This window comes from Chionomys nivalis, chromosome 19, assembly GCF_950005125.1.
Source record: "Chionomys nivalis chromosome 19, mChiNiv1.1, whole genome shotgun sequence".
Classification (NCBI taxonomy): Eukaryota; Metazoa; Chordata; class Mammalia; order Rodentia; family Cricetidae; genus Chionomys; species Chionomys nivalis.
Window position 1 is genome coordinate 11417430 of NC_080104.1, and position 15758 is coordinate 11433187.

Here is a 15758-nt window from a genome sequence, read left to right on the forward strand (position 1 = left end):
TCCCCGAAGGCGTCGGGCTCAGGGTTCCCACTGCACGTGCGCGTCCCGCTGACCGCCGGAAGGACAGAGCCTGGCAGTGTTTATCTCGTTGGGGACCGAGGAATCGGTTGGCGCGCAACGGGTTGTAGGCTGCCAGCAGCGCGAGGAACCGTGGCCCCACCCCGGCCCGACCTGGCAGGTAGCCTGGGATGGGGTGAGGGAGGAGAAGTATTGGAGGGTCTGGCGACGCCCATGCCTACCGCTGGAGTCGCGGGGGGAGGGGCTGAGAGGATGAGATGGGGGTGGGGAGGGAGCTGGGGGATGCTGGGAAACAGGAGTGTTAATGGACTGCGAAAGGTTTGGGGGAAATGGCCTGGAGATGGGTGGGAGAGACCTGGTGGCTGGAGGAGGCGTTGAAAGAAACTGGGCGAGTGGGTTCTGAAGAGAATCAGGAAGCTGGGCATAATGGCAGGGGGAGGGGGACAGTGTCTGGCGTTGTGGGGGAGGGGCGGATGAGAAAGGTGGAATGAAACAGAGTCGAGTCATACTCAGAGAGAAACATCTATGGTTGGAAGGGGACAATGAACGTTTTCTTCCCTTCGTGGAAGTAGACGAATGAGCTCTAGTGTGGACCTTGGAATGATGGGAGAAGGAAAAACAAGAGAACCGCAAAGCTCTCAGGAGATGAAGAAGGGAAGGGTCGTAAGTGGAAGGAGTCATTTGCAAGGTGTCACGGAGGGGGAGCGTACATCAGTGGATGGAAGGTTAAAAATGTAGTGGTAGAGAATGCGGGAGACCCAGAGATCCTGTTAGCCCCTGCCTTTGAGTTAACCGTATGAAGACGGTGGGATTCTTTATCCATCTCTCATTGGGATTGATAGTCTCATCTGTGCATTTTCATTTTTTCTGGACTTATTTCAAGGAAGAGTGCAGATGATAGGTTCTCCTCCCCCGTCCCCCGGCTTTTTTTTTTTTTTTTTTTTTTTTTTTTTTTGAGACAGGGTCTTACTACGTAACTCTGGCTAGCTTTGACCTCATCTACATCCCCCGGCCTCCCCAGTGCTGAGGTATTAAAAGCATGCCTCCAACCACACCTTAAAACTTTCAATGTGCTTTCTCTGACAAGCACAGATGGAGAAGATTGAGAGTAGCTTTTGGTTGCTGCTATCTCAGGTTGAGAGAGGTGGATCTTTAAAGCATTAAAGTGTAGGGTTAGGGGAAGTTGGATAGGTAGCTGTGTCAAGCCAACTGAAAGGCATGTCTGTCTCTTGCAAGGGAACCTTGTTTTTCCTTGTGTCCCACCCCCCGCCCCCTGAGGTTCTGCCTGTTTCTTCTTTCTACCAATGCTTTTTGAATAGGGAGCAGATGATCTGCCCAAACTCAGCAGATATCTGCTGGCAAAGGCATTGCCAGTTGCCAAAGGATTTAACCTGAAAGAGCCCTCAAATGTGCCCATTATCACTAGGCTGGCAAGCTGTCTTTAAGAAGCCATGACCTGTCTCATGCTTGGGACCTTTCTCTTGTCCTGCCCAAAGGCATTTCTGCTCTCGTCCTCTTTCCAGTGTACAAGCTGTCCCATTCCTCCTTTAGAGACCTTAACAGAGGAAGAGCTGTTGGAAGTGGCTTGTTCCCTACGATAGACAACCTGGGCAAGTGGCAAGGGAGAAGACTCCTCTTCCCTACCCCAACCCCCAACATACACTTTTCTGGCTTCAGTTTCTAGTCCTGGCAGCAGACGAGCCACAGCTGTCAAGGGGACTCCTCGTGCCCGTGGCACCCTGGGTGACCCCAGAACAACGGATCAGCTTGACAAGAACTCCCTGTGAGGGCTAATCAACCATGGTTACATGGAGTTCCCTGTCCTAGGTAGGGACACTATTCCACTTTAAAAGCCTGAAAGCTTTTTTTACTTTAAAGTACCCCTGCCAGCTCTCAGTGGACTGGCTGTGGCTGGCTGAGCTATTAATAGCTGTGAGGATTTTGAGATCCCTACCTTTAAGAGATGGAGGAAATTCTTAGAGAGGTGGCAGTAAGCAGAGCCAGCAGCTAGAACATATCCAGTATGGGCAGGGGTTCAGAGGCTGGGGGCTTGGAGCTTGTTCCAGGCCAGGGACAGGGTGGAGTTGACATGAGTAGGGGTAATCATGACCACCAGCTTCTGAGCTGGCAGTCAGGTGAAGGTGGCCCCACCCTTCACTGTGGGAGAACATAGCTTCTTGACCTCTGCAGCTCCCCTGGGACAGAGCCAGCCACCTGAGCTGTGAGTAGTGTCCCTGTAGAGGGTGGTGTGGGAGGGCCACTCGGGTGACACTTGGAGGCAGAGACTGGTCCAGGGCAGCCGCACTGAGCCGAGCAGAAGCCTTGTCTGAGGAACCTGTTGCCCCGACTTGTGTACAGGTAGCAGAGGCAGCAGGCCGTGCCGGGGGGGCATGTTCCTGTAACCTGTGACCCAGGGGATGTTACGGTGGACAGTGCATCTGGAGGGCGGGCCACGCAGGGTGAACCATGCGGCAGTGGCTGTTGGGCACCGAGTGTACTCCTTCGGGGGTTACTGCTCTGGTGAAGACTACGAGACACTCCGTCAGATAGATGTGCACATTTTCAATGCTGGTAAGCCAGACCTGGTACCTTTGTTGGGTTTCTACATCAGGGGAGGTAGTGGCAGCTGAATAAAGTTTGGTGGTGGTCTCTGTGTGGGTGGGGGGTTGAATAAGAATGTTTGGTTTGTGGGCCGGGAGGTGGTGGCGCACACCTTTAATCCCAGCACTGAAGAGGCAGAGGCAGGTGGATCTCTGAGTTTGAGACCAGCCTGGTCTACAAGAGCTAGTTCTAAGACAGGCTCCAAAGCTACAGAGAAACCCTGTCTTGAAAAACAACAACAAAAATGCTTGGTTTGGGATAAGGTGGCAGCCTGGAGGGAGGTTCCCAAGGGCTGAGCAGAACTGTGCCCACAGTGTCCTTGCGTTGGACAAAGCTGCCCCCAGTGAGGCCTGCCGTCCGAGGGCAGGCTCCTGTTGTGCCCTATATGCGGTATGGACACTCGACCGTCCTCATCGATGACACCGTCTTCCTTTGGGGTGGGCGCAATGACACTGAAGGGGCCTGCAACGTGCTCTATGCCTTTGATGTCAGTGAGTATGGGTCTCAAATGATGCCTTGGGGCTGGGGGAGTGTTGGAGAAGGGAAGGCCAGAATTAAGGTGGGTATGTCACCTGACCTTACTTTTACTTCTTTTAAAAGATACTCACAAGTGGTCTGCACCCCGAGTGTCAGGAACAGTTCCTGGGGCCCGGGATGGACATTCAGCCTGTGTCTTGGGCAAGATCATGTACATTTTTGGGGGATATGAGCAGCTGGTAAGTCTGGAAAAAACCACGGTTTTATACCAAAAAGAAGAGAGGAAAATTTAGCATGGTGGAATAGGCGGCTTTGAGAGGAAGGGTAGAGGGTCAAGGAGTTAACCATTGACGCGCCTGTTTCCCTCCTTTCTCTCGTCACTCAGGCAGACTGCTTTTCCAATGACATTCACAAGCTGGACACCAGCACCATGACATGGACCCTTGTGTGCACAAAGGTCTGCCCTTTGTTCTGTCAGATTCTAGGAAGTTAAATTAGCTTCTCCTCTGTGAACCCATGTTGACCCTCTTCCCCATCTCTCTGCTCTTGGCTAGGGTAACCCTGCACGCTGGAGGGACTTCCATTCAGCCACAATGCTGGGCAATCATATGTATGTCTTTGGGGGCCGTGCTGACCGCTTTGGGCCATTTCATTCCAACAATGAGATTTACTGCAACCGAATTCGAGTCTTTGACACCAGAACCGAGGCCTGGCTTGACTGTCCACATACTCCGGTGCTGCCTGAGGGGCGCAGGAGCCATTCAGCCTGTGAGTTCTGTTATTTTCTTGTGGGCCCCCTGTGCAACCACATTCCCTCTTGACATGTCTTCGCCCTTCCAGTCGGCTACAACGGGGAGCTGTACATCTTTGGCGGCTATAACGCAAGGCTGAACCGGCACTTCCATGATCTCTGGAAGTTTAACCCTGGTAAAGAGCATTGCCCTTAGGGGGGGACAAGGCACAGTTGAAGTGGGAGGGAAAGAATAACCCTGGATGAGGGAGTTGGTTGGGCTGTGTGTGGTGTCTAGATTGGCTAGGTATTGAACTTCTGTGAACTTCTCTTTAGGGTCCTTTACCTGGAAGAAGATTGAACCAAAGGGGAAAGGACCATGTCCCCGCCGGCGCCAGTGTTGCTGTATTGTTGGTGATAAGATTGTCCTCTTTGGGGGTACCAGGTTAGGAGAGAGGGGAGTACTCAGGAGCAGGCCTACGTCTGTAACAGAAGAGAGGGAGGCATCTGAGTAAGGGGTCTTGTGGGTAGTTGTACCACCTCCTTCCTCTTCCTGTCTCTACAGCCCCTCTCCCGAGGAAGGCCTGGGAGATGAATTTGACCTCATAGATCATTCTGACTTACACATCTTGGACTTTAGTAAGTACTTTTTTCTGAAGTGCTCCTACTCTCAGCTTCTCTCTCTAGGTGGTGACCAGGGTAGGACCTTTCCTCTGCTCTGACTGTCTTTCCACGCTTTCATTAAAGGCCCTAGTCTGAAGACTCTGTGCAAACTGGCCGTGATTCAGTATAACCTGGACCAGTCCTGTTTGCCCCATGATATCAGGTACAGCAAGTGGTTGCAGAGGAGGGCTTGGTTGAGGGGGCAGGGCCAGCACAGGTGTCTCAGTATGCAGAAGACAGACATTTCTGTTTGCTGGAGAGGAAGTTTTTGTGAAGAACAGGGCATAAAGGTGCAGCCATCATGTGACAGCTGTCCGCTGTATGAAGAAAACCTTTGAATATTTTGAGCCACGCTTAGAAGCTTTGCTTCCTCGTGCAGTTTGTTTGTTTTGGTGCTGTACTGAGAGGTTGGATATATCTCGGGGTTGATTGCCAAGTAGAAATTTGAAGAGTTATGGACCCCACCCCCACCCCAGTTCCAAAACTGAGAGAGGCCCTGGGTTCTTGCCTCTGAATTCCAGTATTGACTTCTAATCAAACCCCTAATGTCACTCCATGAATCACTTACTCTTGGTTATTTTGAAACTGTCTCTACTCAAGCCGAGCTTATCCGCTGAGCTGATGAGTCCCAGGCTGACTCTAGATTGACACAGGTGCAGGTGCCTTCCTGCCGAGCACCTGGCTGAGCGTCTCAGAGTGGGGAGTGTTTCCTGAGTCTTTGTGGAGTGGAAGAGCTGCTCGAAGCATACTTTTAATTTGGTGGGGCGGATGGGAAAGGTCTTAGGCCCTAAAGTTTAGGGAGAACAGGAGGGAGTCACGACCTTAAGCCAGTGGAAATAGACAGCAAGAAGGGTGCTCCTGTGGGATGAGGAAGAAGGGCGCTGGGCTGGGTCTGTGGAGAGCAGGATAGATACGCTAGGATGTTTACTGAGATGGGTACACATAATCCAGGTGCTTGGACTCAGGAATCTGTATAAACATAAACAGGATATCCGCAAGAGCTTGGAGTGGATGAGTAGGTGGTGTTGGATTTAGGGGTGGGTGGGGTCTCGTGGTCAAACCCAAAAGGGCTGTAAGGAAGAGGTAGCTGTGGGAAATTGGAGGGGCTGCTGTGTTCATGGCTTTGTCCAAAGAATTTTGGGCTTGCCATAGAGAATACCTCTTGTGTCTTCTCTGCCCGTCTTTGGCCTTCCAGGTGGGAGCTCAATGCCATGACCACCAACAGCAATATCAGCCGTCCCATTGTCTCCTCCCATGGATAGGAAGAAGGTTCTGCTGCCTCCCCTCCTGAGCCTGCTCTTGTCTCATTGCCCCTGCCCGTCTCACCTGCCTGCCCCTTTGGACCCTGGACTCAGTATACCTCCACGTGGAGTTGATGGACTAGAGGTGTTTTCTGTGCTGTGAATTCAGTGGGGAGTTGTTGGGGGGAGGGCCATTCTCCTCCCTTGGGCCGAGGGCCCCTTCCCTTGGTGCTCTGTTCCCATTCACCTCCCTTCCACTGCTCCTGGACCTTTGCTCTGACCCAGGCCCGCTGGGTAGCCAGGCTGTGCTGGAAAGGGACAGGAGTGGGGAGAAGGAGAAGCCAGCAGTGTCGGAGCCTCAGGAGCTTCCCTCTCCCCGTGACCATCCCTCTCCCTGCTTGAGCATCCGCCCGGAGCTGAGAGGAGCCTCAGCTGTTGGCATGAAACCCTCCCTTCCCCGGCCCTCGGGGGTGGGGACCAACAGACAGCTTCACCCATCCTCGAGCTGTTGTACCCCCGAAGATCAGCCAGCTCTGGTTTTATAAAACGCAAAGCCTCTAAACGTGTCGTGTTTCTTTGGACTAAGATGGAATTGGTAGAGGGGCCACTTAAGGTTCTGGCTTCGCAGCCTCGCATTTGAAGAAACCCAATGGCACCAAGTGCCTAATCCACCCGAGAACCGAGGTCTGACGTCTGCAGAGCAGCGCTTCTGCCAGGGTCCTTACCACATTGGCTCAGGCTTCCGGAAGGGGTGGGGCTTGGAACAGCTGCAGTGAACGGAAATGGTGTCTTCTACGGGACTACGCGAAACAAGCCAAAAGCTAGCGCTAGGGCTAGGGCCCAAGGTTCCCACGGAGCCGTGCAGAGCGGGATCATGGCAGACGACCAGCAGAAGGGTGAGGGCCTGGGGTTGGCGGGAGCGCGTCGCATTCGGCTGCGGGAACAGAAAGCCACAAAGCGCCGCAGTAGGCGGGTGAGAGGGAGTGCTTCCGGCATTACGACTTCGAGGGAAGTTTCTTGGTTTGTTTTCTTTAGAGCGTGGTGGTTGGTAAAGGGATACATGGAGGGTGTCTTTTTTTTTTTTTTTTTTTTGGTTTTTCGAGACAGGGTTTCTCTGTGGTTTTGGAGCCTGTCCTGGAACTAGCTCTGTAGACCAGGCTGGTCTCGAACTCACAGAGACCCACCTGCCTCTGCCTCCCAAGTGCTGGGATTAAAGGCGTGCGCCACCACCGCCCGGCCATGGAGGGTGTCTTAAGGTGTAGTCCGGTCAAGTTCGAACTCTTGGAAGTCCTGTCTTCTCAGCCTTCCAAATGCTAGGATTCTAGCGTAAGCCTCCAGGCCTGGCCTGGGTAGCTTCGTAACAGTAGGATGAGGGCTCTTCCTAGAAGGCTGAGTAGAGCGGGATGTAACAAATGGAGCCTTCATTGCGCTGTATGCAGGCACTTGGAGATAAAGAATAGTCAGACAGCAAAGCAAAAAGGTGTTTAGAGCCGGGCGGTGGTAGCAAACACCTTTAATCTCAGCACTTGGGAGGCAGAGACAGGCGGATCACTGTGAGTTCGAGGCCATTCTGTTCTACACAGCGAGTTCCAGGACAGCCAAGGTGGTTGCACTGAAAAACCCTGTCTCAAAACAAACAACACTGGCGTTTAGGCAAGCGGGTTAGCGCACTGCAGCTCCGCTTCCAGCACTCCCGAGGCAGAGGCTACCAGGTTCGTTGCACCAAAATGGCCTGGTCTCTGTTGAGTTTTGGGCTAGCTGAGCAAAATACAAGCCACTGGAGAGCTTTTGAGTTCAGAGGTGACATGATAATTACTGTGAGGAGTGATACAATCAGATTTCTTTTTAGTGTGCAAAAGAAATGGGCAGTGGTGTCCCCGCACTCGAGAGCCAGAGACAGGAGGATCTCGAAGCCAATCTGGTCTACAAGAGCTAGTACAGGCACCAAAGCTACAGAGAAACCCTGTCTCAAAACAACAACAACAACAAACTAGTTTCAGGATAGGACAGGCCCCAAGCTACAGAGAAACCCTGTCTTGAAAAACCAAAAAGAAAAAAAAAGAAAGAAGAGAAATGGGCTGTGGATTGATTTACCTCTGTCTCTACAAGATATATCAAGTAGCCAACATTATTGGAGAGTTGAATGTCAGTGTAGCAGCCTTGCAGCTTGTGCTGCTCAGCAGTAGGAAAAGGGCTGCTGTGATGGAGAATGTTGGAAAGGATGGGGGTAGAATGAGTCTTTGCTATCTGGGCTTGCGTGTGCATGCGCGTGTGCGTGTGTGTGTGTGTGTGTGTGTGTGTGTGTGTGTACGGGCACGTATGTACTACAGTGAGGGTGTAGAGGTCAGAGGACCACCTTAGTCATTCTGTTCTCCGCCTAACCATGGTGACTCCAGGCTCTAACTCCAGTTGTCAGGCTTGGCAGGATGTCCCTTCATCTGCTGAACCATCTCTCTCTCGGCTGATGAAGTCTTGCTGCTGTTGAGAGGGACTGCCGTGAGTTGTGTCCTTCCTTTCCCGCAGACACGTCTGACATGTCCTTTGAGGAGCTGTTGGAGTTGCAGAGCCGAGGGGGACCCAGGGCGTGCAAACAGTTGGCTGGAAGAAGCGCTCCGAAGCAAAGCCCCAGACAGCCTGTGTGTGTTGCCGATAAGCACCGGTGAGGAGCGTGCCCTCAGAGTCAAAAGATACCCAGGATCTTGACTGCAAGTCTGTATTCCTGGTTGGGAAGATGCCGGTCTTTGACCAGGATTGCAGTGTACTTACCCTGACCTTTCATTGCTCCTTAGGCCTCTGGAAATGTCAGCCAAAGTCCGAGTGCCATTCTTACGTCAGGTTGTTCCCATCAGTAAAAAGGTGAGGAAAGGGCAGGGAGCAAGCACTTCCTTAGAGAAAGGAGACTGAACAAGCTGTTTATTCCCAAAGGTAGCCCGGGACCCCCGCTTTGATGATCTGTCAGGGGAATATAACCCCGAGATATTTGACAAGACTTACCAATTCCTGAACGATATCCGAGCCAAGGAGAAAGTGGTATGTAATATGAAGCTGGTTTATCCACTCCTGGGGGGGAGGCTGGAGCACATGTTGGACAGTCAGGAACGGGAATGGAAGCATGTTGGTAGGCAGATCTTTCTGCTCTTAGTTGGTCCATCAGTTTTGTGACCATGTGATCAAGTTGCTCAGTCCCCTTTGCTGCGGTTCTTTTTAAGTGAATATATATTTTTTTAAAGATTTATTTATTTATTATGTATACAACATTCTGCCTCGATGTATGCCCGCACGCCAGAGGAGGGCGCCAGATCTCAGTACAGGTGGTTGTGAGCCACCATGTGGTTGCTGGGAATTGAACTCAGGACCTCTGGAAGAGCAGCCAGTGCTCTTAACCTCTGAGCCATCTCTCCAGCCCCCAAGTGAATATATTTTTAAGTTGATTCATAGTATTTAGTAACATTTGTGGGGTAGGATAGCATTTCAGGCCATGTATTTAGTGTTTTAATAAACAAGGTAATTGCTCTAGGTATCACTTCTCGCATAGAATCATCTTTGTGTTGGGAACAGTCAAAATCCCTTGTTGGCTATTCTCAGTTAAGCTAGGCTTAGCAGCACATATCTCTAATCCCTGCTACTTTGGGATGTGAGGCAGGAAGCAGGAAGAATTTGGGCTACCTTGGGCCATGAGACCTTATCTCTCTATCCTCCAGAAAAAGAAGAGTGAACAGAACCATAGAGTTACTTGTCAGCCTTAGTTATCTGGTATACTGTCAAACCCTGGAAATTGTCCTCCTTGTCCAGCTGCAGCCCTGTGCTGGATGACTGAGTCTCTGCCTGTCTCCCCTCGCCACACCGTTCACAGGCTCTCAGCCACTGTTCTGTACTTCCTTGAAATTGACTATGACATCTGCGGGTCAGTGATGGTGCGCACCTTTAATCCCAGCACCCAGGAGACAGAGGCAGGTGGATTTCTGTGAGTTCGAGGACTCTGGTCTTCGGAGTGAGTTCCAGGACAGCCAAGACTACAGAGAAACCCTGTCTCCAAAAACCAAAGTGGGGGCGGGAGTATATATGACTTTAATTCAGCACTCAGGAGGCAGAGGTAGGCGAATCTTTGAGTTCGAGACCAGCCTGGTTAACAAAGCAATTTTCCAGGACAGCCAGGGCTATACAGAGAGATCCTGTCTCAAAAAACAAAAGAAAAGAATATATCAGTGTCTTTCTGTTCCTAACTGACTACATGTAACATAATGTTGCTTCAGTATTTTTTATTTAGTGTGCGTAGGCCTGCACGTGTCCCCCTTTGAATGGAGAGGACGGGGTAACTTGGCAGTTTCCACTCTCTCCTTCAACTCTGGGCTCCAGGGGTCCAACTCAGACTTCAGGCTTGTGTGGCGGGAACCTTAACTCACTGAAGCCTCCTACCAGCTTTGCTTTACTTTGTTCCCACCCTTCCTCCCTCTCTCCTCATCCCTCTCTCTCCCCTCATTCCTCCCTTTCCCCATCCATCCTCCTTCCCTCCCCCACTTCCTTCCTTCCTTCGTTTTTTTGAGACAGGGTCTCTCTGTAGCTCTAGCCCTCCTGGAATTCACTATGTAGAAAAGACTGGCCTTAAACTCGCAGATGCTCCTGCCTCTGCCTCTCAGACTCTGGGATCAAAGGTGTGGCCGCCACACCTGGCTGCTTTAGTTTCTAACCACAAAAGGGATAAAAAGGCATGAAAGTGTGACTCAGTGGCTAAAAGTATATAATTATTTTATGAAGAAAGAGAGAGAAAGAAAGGGCCAGGAGCTGGGAGCTATAGCCCAGTGCTGGAATAGAGATCTAATGCTGTGCTGGACCCTCAGACACCAACACCACACACATTGTTTATTGGTTTTGCGTTAATTTGTGTGAACTTGTTATAATAAAGCTTGGCACAGAATGTTAACTATGCTATTCACTTTCCTCGTGGAGCTTGTGAAAAAGCAGTTGAAGAAGCGCCGATCAGGGGAGGAGCGTGAGAAGCTGCAGCAGCTGCTTCGGCGAATGGTGAGGATGCTAGTTGCAGGTGGGTGATGGGAGCAGTCAAAGGCAGGTGTGATTCAGAGTCCCTCCTGTTCACACCTGCATCCTGCCTCACCTTGGATCCTCAGGAACAGCAGGAGATGGCACAGCAGGAGCGAAAGCAGCAGCAGGAGCAGCGCCTGGCCTTGAAGCAGGAACGGCGGGCTCTGGCACAGCGGGGCCATCGGCCCTACTTCCTGAAGAAATGTGAGTGGGGCCACGCTCTTGAAAGCCTCTGAGGGGGCCAGTTTTTGTGGCTGTCATCCCGGGGTTCATGAGTCCTTTGGGGAGGACCTGTCATAACTGGGGGAAGTGAGAACAGTGGGGAAGTGGTACTGGGGGTCCGTCCTGTATTTGCACTCAAATGATGTTTGTGGGCAGATTGGAGGGTAGTTTAGGTAGTAGAGTGCTCGGCTGCATTTATTGAGCCCTAGGTTTGATCTCTACTACATCAAACAGGAATAGTGGAAGAGTGGATATGCTTGCAGTCTCAGCGCTTGGGACAATGGGAAGATAAAGGTTGTCCTTGGATATGTAGAAGTTTGAGGCTGGTCTGGACTAGAGCCCCTGTCCCCCCACAAAAAGCAGTCGGGCAGTGGTGGCACACGCTTTTAATCCCAACACTAGGGAGGCAGAGGCAGGCGGATCTCTGTGAGTTCAAGCCTGGCATGGTCTACAGAGCGAGTTCCAGGACAGGCTCCAAAGCTACAGAAAAACCCGTCTTGAAAACAAAACATAAGAAACAAAAAACCAAAGCTGGAGATTGTCACTTTTACCCCCTATCACTGCGTCTCCACTGTTTGCCATCTTGGTTCCGATGAGTACGACTTGAGTCATAAAGCGTAAGCTCAGAGGCCAGGTTCAGCAGTGCACCTGGGAGGAAGGAGCACTCAGCAGCTCTTAAGAGTTCTAGGCCAGGGGGCTGGTTCCCTGTTCAATTCCCAGCATGCACGTGGCAGCTCACAACTGTCTAACTCCAAGATCTGACACGCTCACACAGACATACATGCAGGCAAAACACTGATGCACATAAAATAAAAATAAATAAATTTTTTTTTTAAAAAGAGAGGGTTCAAGGTTGCCAGGCGAGGCCAACCTGGTCTACAAAGCGAGTTCCAGGACAGCCATGAGTTCCAGGTCAGGACCAGGCTACAAAGTAAGACTCTGTTAGAGAGAGAGAGAGAGGCAGGAGTTTTTTTTGTTTGTTTGTTTTTTTTTTTGGTTTTTTGAGACAGGGTTTCTCTGTGGCTTTGGAGCCTGTCCTGGAACTAGCTCTGTAGACCAGGCTGGTCTCGAACTCACAGAGATCCGCCTGCCTCTGCCTCCCGAGTGCTGGGATTAAAGGCGTGCGCCACCATCGCCCGGCTTAGGCAGGAGTTTTTGATAGCTCAGGGGAAATGCGACTTTGCCTAGTATGAGAAATGCCCTGGATTCATTTCCTAACTAGGGAAAAAGCTTGCTCGGTGCCTGGGGCTGTAGCTCATTAGTAGAGGCAAGGCCTCTGCTATCAGCATCCATGAAGCTGTTTGATCACACACAACACAGTTATTGTGTCTCTCGTACATGATGGCTCTTAACAACACGGCCCAGCATAAGGGATCCCGGATGTGGGACTAGGAAATAAGGTCTTTCTCCTTTGCTCACCAGCTTGCTTTCTTTTTATCTAGCTGAGCAGCGCCAGTTGGCCCTAGCTGAGAAGTTCAAGGAGCTGAAACGCAGCAAGAAGCTGGAGAGTTTCCTGAGCCGAAAGAGGCGTCGAAACGCGGGCAAGGACAGGAAGCATCTCCCTTTGAGCAGTTAGTACTAAGGAACTGTCCCAGGGAGACCTGGGTCTATGGGACAAGTCTGGGGTTGGCCAGTTCTGGTTCCTCCCTGGTGAACCCTGTGAACTGGGCTGCCTCAGAGGGCTGGTGTGCTAGGGCTGTCCAGCCACAGAAGCCCAGCCTTTCGTCATGTCACAGTGCCTTCTCAGACTCGTTCATCATGGTCTCATGTTCTCCTTCATTCTTTCCTTATGACATGGGGTACACGTTCATGGCTCCAGGGAAGGGACTTCACAGAAGAGCCACTTTGACAACATGCTTGTTACTCATTGTTTTATTGTTGTTATTTTTAATTGTGTGAATGTTTCTGTGTGTAGGGGTATGTGCGCATGAATGCAGGGACCTTTGAAGGGCACAGCTTTTACTTCCCCCTAGAACTGGAGTTAGAGATGGTTGTAAGCTGCCCAGTGTGGGTGCTAGGTACCAAATGAGTCCTTTGCAAGATCAAACCACACTTGATCACTGAGACATCGCTGTAGTCCCCCACTTCTATTTACTTATCCATTCTTATTTTGTTTTGTTTTTTCTTGTATGTATGTGTGAGGGTGTTGGATTCTGGAGTTAGAGACAGTTCTGAGCTGTATGGTTGCCAGGAATTAAACCTGGGTCCTCTGGAAGAGCAATCAGTGCTCTTAACCACCAAGCTATCTCTCCAGCCACCCCCTTGTTGTTTGTTTGAGACAGGATTTCTCTATGTAACAGCCCTGGCCATGCTGGAATTCACTTCACTGACCAGGCTGGCTTCAAAATCAGAGATCTGCCTGCCTCTGCCTCCCAAGTGCAGGGATTAAAGTCTGCCTGCACCGCCACCTGGCCCTATTTTGTCTTTAGTTAGAGACCTAGAACTTACTGTTTTGGTGGGCTGTCTGTGGTCCACAGTGCAAGAGATCAGATCAGGGACCTCTCCATCTTAAATCTAGGCCCTGAGAAGATGTCTAAGTGTCACTTGACCTTAGGTAGAGTGGGATGTGGGAGGTAGTGGTCCATGTTTTTCAGCATCTACCTGAGAAGGGACTTCAGTGTTTAACCCCTGCCCCCTTGCCTCTGGGCCTGTACCTAGTGAGGCTGTGGAGGAGCTCTGCTTACAGGCCAGGCTCCTCTACATGGCTGCTTCAGTCTGCTTGCTTCTTTTCTTTTTCTCTGTGTGGTCCTGGCTGTCCTAGAACTCACTTTGTAGACCAGGTTGGTCTCAGCTCAGAGATCCATCTGCCTCTGCCTTGCCAGGGCTGGGATCAAAGGAGTACACTGCCATACCTGACCTCAGCCTACTTTCTTATACCACCTGAGACTACCTGCCCAGGGGCGGCACCACCACAGTGAGCTAGGCCCTCCTATATTGATCATCCATCAGTCTGGACAATGCTCGCCTAAAGGCCAGTCCTACAAATTTTCTCAGTTAAGGTTCCTTCTCAGAAGATCCTACTTCAGTTTGACAGAGTTTCTGTCCCTCCTGGTCCCACAGCCATTCAGTCCCAAAGAAACACATGGGGGGGGGGGATGACTCAGTGGTTAAGAGCACTGGCTGCTCTTCCAGAGGTCCTGAGTTCAATTCCCAGCAACCACATGGTGGCTCACAACCATCTGTACTGAGATCTGGTGCCCCCTTCTGGCGTGTGGGCATACATGTAGACAGAATGTTGTATACATAATAAATAAATCTTAAAAAAAAAAAAAAACACAGAGGCCTCCATTAATTATAAACTTGTTGGCCTATTAGCTCAGACTTCTTATTAACTAACTCTTACATCTTAACCCATAATTCTTGTCTGTGGTAGCCACATGGCTTGGTACCTTTTATCAGTGAGGCATTCTCATCTTGCTTCCTCTTGGTCTGGGTGATGACTGCAGACTCTCTAAGCCTTTCCTCTTCCCAGAATTCTATTCTAGTCGCTCCGATATACTTCCTGTCTGGCTAATGGCTAATTAGCATTTTATTAAACCAATACAAGTGACAAATCTTTACAGTACCATTGTTCTACAGTATATTTGTGCATAAAAACTAGCTGGTATGATGGATATTTCTCTTAAGACATAGAATATTTTCAGGTAAAGAATAACCATCTAGGATTTTTTTATTTTGGGGGGGGTTTTCGAGACAGGGTTTCTCTGTAGCTTTGGTGCCGGTCCCGGAATTAGCTCTTGTAGACCAGGCTGGCCTCGAACTCCCAGAGATCCGCCTGCCTCTGCCTCCCGAGTGCTGGGATTAAAGGCATGTGCCACCACCGCCCGGCTAGGATTTATTTTTATTTGATGTGTATAGGTGGAGTTTCTTTCCTCTTCTTTTTTTTTTTTAATGATAAATGAACTGAGAATTTTATTTCAAAATTTGATTATGTATAATTTTCTGCCTGTATGTATCCCTGCAGGCTGGAAGAGAGCACAATATCTCATTACAGATGGTTGTGAGCCACCATGTGGTTGCTGGGAATTGAACTCAGGACCTCTGGATGAGCAGCCAGTGCTCTTAACCGCTGAGCCATCTCTCCAGCCCCACTTTTTTCTTCTTTTTTTTTTTTTTCTTTTTTTTTTTTGGTTTTTCGAGACAGGGTTTCTCTGTAGCTTTGGAGCCTGTCCTGGAACTCCCTTTGTAGACCAGGCTGGTCTCGAACTCACAGAGATCCGCCTGCCTCTGCCTCCCAAGTGCTGGGATTAAAGGCGTGCGCCACCACCGCCCGGCTTCCAGCCCCACTTTTTAACTTGTAGAAGTATTTTATTTTATGGGTGTGGGTATCCGGCCTGTATTTATGTGTATGTCCCTGGAAGCTCACAGAGGCCAGAATGGGATAAGATTCCTTGGAGGTGAAGTTATGGGTGGTTGTGAGCTGCCATATGGGCGTGGGGAACCAATTTTGGATCCTCTGGAAGAGCAGACAGCACTCCTAACTGGGTTGGTTGTTTTTTTTTTTTTTTTTTAAATGATTTATTTTGCTATGTATAGTGTTCTGCCTGCATGTATGCCTGCACACCCAAAGAGGGTATCATATCTCATAGACAATTGGTTGCTGGGAATTGAATTTAGGATCTCTGGGAGAACAGCCAGTGCTCTTAACCTCTGAATTATCTCTCTCTGTCTCTCTCTCTCTTTTTTTTTTTTTTTTTTTTTTTTTTTTTTGGTTTCTCGAGACAGAGTTTCTCTGTGTAACAGCCCTGGCCCCTGGCTGTCCTGTA

The 15758-nt window shown here is 50.2% G+C and overlaps 2 protein-coding genes across 6 annotated transcripts; both read left to right on the top strand.

Annotated features, from left to right (window-relative positions):
• The first annotated feature begins 20 nt into the window (after window positions 1-20).
• On the top strand, window positions 21-6292 carry Klhdc3 (kelch domain containing 3). 3 transcript variants are annotated; one of them, XM_057751760.1, is made up of 12 exons: window positions 21-178; window positions 1696-1845; window positions 2377-2589; window positions 2934-3110; window positions 3220-3335; window positions 3482-3553; window positions 3651-3864; window positions 3937-4023; window positions 4163-4271; window positions 4392-4465; window positions 4574-4652; window positions 5685-6292. In XM_057751760.1, exons 3-12 carry the CDS (start codon window positions 2436-2438, stop codon window positions 5749-5751), a joined length of 1149 nt encoding a protein of 382 aa, XP_057607743.1. In that variant the 5' UTR covers window positions 21-178; window positions 1696-1845; window positions 2377-2435; the 3' UTR covers window positions 5752-6292. The 3 variants fall into 3 exon arrangements, with proteins under 3 accessions (XP_057607743.1, XP_057607745.1, XP_057607744.1); XM_057751761.1 differs by lacking the exon at window positions 21-178 and adding an exon at window positions 291-336; XM_057751762.1 differs by lacking the exon at window positions 1696-1845 and having other exon boundaries at window positions 23-178.
• A 199-nt stretch (window positions 6293-6491) lies between these two features.
• On the top strand, window positions 6492-14215 carry Rrp36 (ribosomal RNA processing 36). 3 transcript variants are annotated; one of them, XM_057751764.1, is made up of 7 exons: window positions 6492-6626; window positions 8254-8389; window positions 8520-8586; window positions 8656-8760; window positions 10678-10752; window positions 10857-10974; window positions 12435-14215. In XM_057751764.1, the coding sequence occupies exons 1-7, from the start codon at window positions 6605-6607 to the stop codon at window positions 12566-12568; spliced, it is 657 nt and encodes a 218-aa protein (XP_057607747.1). In that variant the 5' UTR covers window positions 6492-6604; the 3' UTR covers window positions 12569-14215. The 3 variants fall into 3 exon arrangements, with proteins under 3 accessions (XP_057607747.1, XP_057607749.1, XP_057607748.1); XM_057751766.1 differs by having other exon boundaries at window positions 10678-10771; window positions 12435-12571; XM_057751765.1 differs by lacking the exon at window positions 8656-8760.
• Window positions 14216-15758: the final 1543 nt, after the last annotated feature.